The sequence below is a fragment of the Oreochromis niloticus genome, linkage group LG10 (assembly GCF_001858045.2).
Source record: "Oreochromis niloticus isolate F11D_XX linkage group LG10, O_niloticus_UMD_NMBU, whole genome shotgun sequence".
Taxonomy (NCBI): Eukaryota; Metazoa; Chordata; class Actinopteri; order Cichliformes; family Cichlidae; genus Oreochromis; species Oreochromis niloticus.
Genome location: NC_031975.2, coordinates 10,072,355 through 10,078,354, shown reverse-complemented (window position 1 = coordinate 10,078,354; position 6,000 = coordinate 10,072,355). Strand labels below are relative to the sequence as shown.

At 38.3% G+C, this 6,000-nt stretch overlaps 1 protein-coding gene across 10 annotated transcripts in view; it reads right to left on the bottom strand.

Annotated features, from left to right (window-relative positions):
- Nucleotides 1–329: 329 nt before the first annotated feature.
- The window catches only part of LOC100702193 (RAC-beta serine/threonine-protein kinase), a 28,958-nt gene continuing 23,287 nt past the window's right edge, over nucleotides 330–6,000 (bottom strand). For 6 of the 10 annotated variants that reach the window (XM_005453913.4, XM_025911038.1, XM_005453914.4 and 3 more), the window contains 5 exons: nucleotides 4,696–4,824; nucleotides 2,986–3,200; nucleotides 2,818–2,905; nucleotides 1,388–1,490; nucleotides 632–1,287 (listed from right to left, as the gene is read on the bottom strand). In XM_005453913.4, the coding sequence (XP_005453970.1) occupies nucleotides 1,208–1,287; nucleotides 1,388–1,490; nucleotides 2,818–2,905; nucleotides 2,986–3,200; nucleotides 4,696–4,824 (615 nt within the window). In that variant the 3' untranslated portion in view covers nucleotides 632–1,207. Of the gene's footprint in view, nucleotides 1,288–1,387; nucleotides 1,491–2,817; nucleotides 2,906–2,985; nucleotides 3,201–4,695; nucleotides 4,825–6,000 lie in introns of all 10 variants that reach the window. The other 4 variants (XM_019354884.2, XR_003221998.1, XR_003221999.1 and 1 more) reach the window with 4 other exon arrangements.

Below are 6,000 nucleotides of genomic sequence, written 5' to 3'. Positions count from 1 at the left end.
TATCGTATACTAAGATATCTCAGGGATTAAATGTGCAGGTAAATATCTTTATGCTGAAAAGAAGTGGAGTTTCACTTGTATGGTCCCTTTATCATCAAAGTGGGCTGTATGTGGCCCTCGATGTAAAATGATTCTGACGTCTCTGATGTAAAATGTTCAGCAAGTGAACTTGTGTTCTGGGGGACCAAAAATGTTAAATGATAAAGGCTGCAAAGATAATATCTAACACATGGGAGACTAAAATTCTAAAGCACAAAGCAATAAAAAGTGACAAATGTCCATTTTTTGCAGTTAGCTTGTACAAGGATTGAGTTCAGTACACATCCTTCCATTTGTATAATATTATAATTTATTCCTCAATACTCAATGAGCTAATAATACAGAAGAAAAAAAAGTTCAAAAAACAGACATGCAGGATTTTTTGTGTAATAGTAAGATTAACTGCTGCTCTCCTCCCTTCTTCATATACAAGCCTGTTCACCAAAGGTCACAGCCAGGATTGAATTAGAGTACTTACAAGTGTCATGGGGAGTTGTGTGGCTTTTTCTTAAGAATATAAAAAAAAAGAAAAAAAGAAGAAAAAAGAATGGTACAAACAGCAGCACCAGCTTTGTAGGTCTGATGGTCTTGATTATGTTGTTAAACTGCACTGGTGGCTATGTGAAGTTCTTATGTTACAGTATAGCCACTGTGGATAGGATTTTTCTTTTCTGTGGACCAAGACAGATTTCAACAATAAGGCTCCCAGGCAAGGCACTGAAATCCTGCTAAGACTAACACCTCTTTAAAAATGAAAGCTCTACTTATTTTTATGGCTGTATGATTGTAACCAAGGTGTTTATACTGCGTGTGTGTGTGTGTGTGTGTGTGTGTGTACGGGTTCGTACTATCCTGGTGGGGACCAAAATCTGACATTTACTATACTGGTGGGGACTTTCTGCACCGTGGGGACCAAAATCCAGGTCCCCTCGGGGTTGAAAGCAATTTTCACACTGAAAATGGGGTTTTAGTGTCAGGGTTACAATTAGGTTATGGTTAGGTTTAGGGTAAGGGTTAGGGTTAGGCATTCATTTTTAATGGTTAGGGTTAGGGTAAGGGGCTAGGGAAACCATTATGTCAATGGGATGTCCCCACCAGGATAGCAAACCAGACATGTGTGTGTGTGTGTGTGTGTGTGTGTGTGTGCATGTGTGTTGCAGAGATGCTATCACTCTCTTATGCTAGCAGAATAGGAGAATTGGGGGAAATGTGCTTCTTGGCTGGGGTCCTCACAGTCCAGACTGTTATCTGTAACAAGAAGTCAATATAAGTCAGCGACCAAGAAACCTGATATTAACTTTGAATAATGATGGATCAGTGCTGACGGGTCCAACAAGAAGATACTTACACTTGTCTGGGGGAGTGAGTGTGATTGTTTGTGCTGTGAACTCCTCATCAAAGTACCGGGTATCTGTCTCTGATGTTACTTGCGGTTTGAAGAGGGGGGTCAGCTGTACCAGGGATCGGAAGAGACAGATATCACATGGTAACATGCTGGATAACATGCAAAATCAAGTAAGCAGTTCTACATATTTGTTTAATGAAGAACATATCCTGATCAAAAACAACTCCAAGATTCCTCACAGTGTTACTGGAGGCCAAGGTAATGGCTTCCAAAGTAAGAATCTGGTTAGACACCGTGTTTCTAAGATTTTTAGGACCAAAGAATCACAATTTAGACACAGGACATTTATTATCTTAAACAGTTTAACGAATTGGTGTGTGTCATCTGGCTTCATAGATTGATAAAACTGGGTATCAGCTGCATAGCAATGAAAATGTATCATATGCCTTTGAATGACACTGCCTAAGAGAAGCATATATAATGTAAACAGAATTGATCGTACCATGAAACACTCTGGAATTCTATGATTAACCTTTGCAAGTACAGAACAATCCTCATTTACATGAAAAAATTGGAGTCTATTAAATAGATTTGATTAAAACCACTGCAGCGTACTCCATTCTCTAACTACGGCATGCTCTCATCTCTGTAATAAAATCTTAGTGTCCAAAATATTAAATGCTGCACAGAGGTGAAGTAGGAAATTAGAAGTCATCCAGGTCCTTATGTCTTTAAGACATTTCTGCAACTAAAAATGTGAAAACAATTTTCCATATTCTACATATGCCTTGACTATGGGGTAGGGTTGCAAGATGGAAGCCTTTCCTGACAAAGAAAAACATCGAAATCTGGCAAAAATTTGCAAAATATACATCAAGTATTCCAAAAACATGTGGAAACCTGGGATATGGCCTGATGAAAAGGCTGAACTTTTTGGTTGCAATTCAAAAAGTTGTTGGTGCAAAAACAACACTTTGCATCACCAAAAGAACCTCATACCAATGGAATCTATCTCATGTGGATTGGCCTGATGGCTACTTTCCATAGATATTTACCATTTATCAAAATTTGAGAACACCTAAAATCAGTGTCTATGAAGGTTCTCAGTCATCCACGTCATCGTAGTGTAAGGAGCTTGTCACTCCACCTCACCCAAATTCAAGTGTATGTGAAACATGTGGTTACTTTATAGTACATATGGTGAGTGTTGGGATTCCTGATGAATGTTATTGTTAATTTGGTTACTTTTTATTTCTCTCATGTCATGTTGCTATGGAGCGACAAGAATGCTACACTGCAAGAATGCCAGAATCCATCATCTCATTTTTGACTCACTTGTAACTGCTGTTCCTGTGAAATGAAGACATGACTGATTGGACTGTCTGACTGCGCTTGATAAATAGAAATAAGAAGTTAAAAAAAGAAAGCCCTACCTTTCTCTGTTCCACATCCTGCCAGTTGATGGTGATAAAAAAATTGTGAGTCATTACTTCTTTGGCATCACTGGGACCTCCTCCTAACCTGTCAGTCCAAAAGATCATATGAGAGTAAACTAGGCATTTTTAATACAATCCACACAGAGGAGTAGTTTGGGCTAATACCTGTGCTTGGGATCCTTCTTGAGCAGGCCAGCCAGCAGGGACTTGGCCTCAGGTGAGAGGTTCCGAGGAAAGCGGATCTCCTCCATTAGGATGAGCTCAAACAAGCGCTCATGGTCTTGGTTATAGAAAGGCAAACGGCCGCACATCATTTCATACATAACTACACCGAGACCCCACCAGTCCACTGCACGGCCATAGTCATTATCTTCTAGGACCTGAGGAAGAAGAGACCAATTTCTCAACAACAGTAAAAAGCCATAGCTCTGAATTGGCATACCATAGAATTTGGTGCAAATAATGGCACACTTTTGTGAGTGAAAAATATTTCTTCTTTATATGTTTTTTCTTCTTTTTCTGTTGAAACTTCTTACCAGTCATCCTTTACAACATCACCCATTCTGTTTGAAAGAGCAGAGCAAACCTTTTCTCTAAAGTGTGTAAAAAATCTAATGCATCATTTTCTTCCTACTCTTTAAAATAAGTGTTCTGCATGTTTAAATGGAGCTGCCAGTGAGCTGATATAAGGCACCATATGAGCTAAAAGTCACCAGAAATTGAGACTCAGACTACACAATGTTTTTCTAATCTTCTACTGTCTAATTTGTTAATTCCATGCAAACTGTAGCCTCAATGTGGTCTTCTGCTGGTGTAGCCCATCTGTCTACAGTAGAGCCCAATATAAGTCAGTTTCAGTTCAGTTTCAGTTTTATTTGTCATATGCAAGCTAGCACAGGGTCAACATTCCAATAAAATCTGTTTGACGTGCAGAAGACAAGTCACTCAGCAGTATAATACAGTAAAAATATTACAAATATTAACAGACTAAATATATATAAATATACAAATGTATAAATAAAGAAATCTTAAATAGAAATGTGACCATTGACATGGGGGGGCTAATGGGATATTGCACATGGGATAAAGTGGCAGGAGTGAGCAGCAGTACAAACTGAACAGTACAAGATTTTAGAGTGGCAGTTAGTACAGTACTGCACGGAGTAAAGGTTTTTATTTTAATTTAAATACTAATAAAAATGAAGTGACCAGTGCAGTGTGTAGTATGTTCTTGAGAAACTGTAGGACAGCTTCTGTGTGCATCCTGTAAAGCGTGGTGTGTGTGTTCAAGTGTTGTAGTTGAGGTGTCGAATGGCTTGATGGTAAAAGCTGTTTTTGAGTCTTGTAGTCCGAGCTATTTGCCAGTATTGGCTTTTATAATGGACAATAAATTAAAAAACAAAACAAAACACTGTGGTACTCCTCTTGACACACCTATGGTATCAATTTGAAAATCCTGTTGCCTTGTGCTCAAGTTGATAACATTTTCAGAAAACGTGACCTCTGACCTTGAGGTCAAGGTCACTGAGATTTGAACTAGTCTGAGATTTTGGCATGGTTTGAAACTTCTACATGACCTCGTTCCGAAGTTCACAAACTTGGGTGACTGGGTGTCTTGGGAGTAGCATGATTCTTAGTGATATTGGACATTGGTCACCATATCAACTCACATGTAACTTGTTTTACAGTACACAGGAAAAACAAACAAAAACAGAACACTTTACATGGCTCAACTAAGACAGCTGCTTATGCACATAAAATATGAGCAATAGATTTACAGTTGCAGCAAATCTAGAGACAGGGGACCAAACTATGATATTAAACAAGCTTGACAACACAGGTGTGTTTAAAATATGTCACCAGACAGTGCCTTACCTCAGGAGCCAGATATTCAGGTGTTCCACAAAAGGTTTTCATTGTTGCATCTGGAGTAATGCCCTCTTTACAAAGGCCAAAATCAGTTATTTTAATGTGTCCGTCTTTGTCCAGCATCAAATTCTCCAGCTGAGAGGAAAAATACATTCACGTCAGATTTCAGTATAATCATACACTGATGCCAGTTCAACAGATCCACACTTCCTGTACATTTTCTTCCTCTGTTCGCAAAACAACAGAAAAACAAACATGCTGTCTACATGAAACTAGCCAAAAATAAGCCTATATCCAGTGTACAAATTTTTGGGTAACCTCATCGTCTTGATCACTGAAAGAATAGTTTTGTTGTTCCTTTTTCAAAGACAGGTCGACGTCACTCGAACTCATCCAAGATTTTTAGTAGATACTCCTATGATATAAATTTGAAGCTCCCACATCACCGTATTCTTGAGTTATTGCATTTACAAGATTTTCAAAAAAAATGACCACTGACCTTGACCTTTGGGTAAAGGCCACTGAGATTTGAACTTGTCTGAGATTGCTAGCAGATTCCCTATGGTATAAATTTCAAAATCCTAGGCAACTTCCTACTTGAGTTATTGCTTTCACAAGATTTTCAGAAAACTGGACCTCTGACCTGGACCTTAATGTCGAGGTCACTGAGATATGAACTCCAGAGTTTTTTAGTAGAGTTCATTCTCAAGTTATCGCATGCACAAACTTAGGTGTCCTTGTCACCCCACTCGTCTGTCCCCCCGCACAGCAGGGTGACGGCAATACCTAATCAGCCTTTTACAGATTAAAGGTAAAATAGAATAGAATAATCCTTTAATTGGAAATTTGGTTGTAACAGCAGCATTGAAAAAAAAGCACATATACAAACAGAACAGAACAGGACACAGAACAGAAACACACACAATTTTTACAGGAAAAAAATATTTACATCATGGACAATAGTTACAAAAACAGAGTACTGTACAGTTATTAAGATTAAAGTACAGATAAAAATGGGAAACCCAGCTTGTAGTGTGCAGACAGAGCAGGGTACTGGAAGACGTTTAAATAATTAAGAATATTTAGAAAAAGCACAGATTGTGCATGGTACCTGTGCATTAAAAATTAAATGTGTAACTTCCAATAAGTTAGTGTATATAAACTGAGAAAAATAATGTGCAAGTTATAACAGTAGTAGTTGTTCAGTTGATTAGTGCAAATTACAGCGCTGATGTAAACATTTATGTTTGTTGGGAGCAGTTTTGACAGCTAATGATTAAATGCAAAGTGGGCTACTGGAACAAGAAGGCA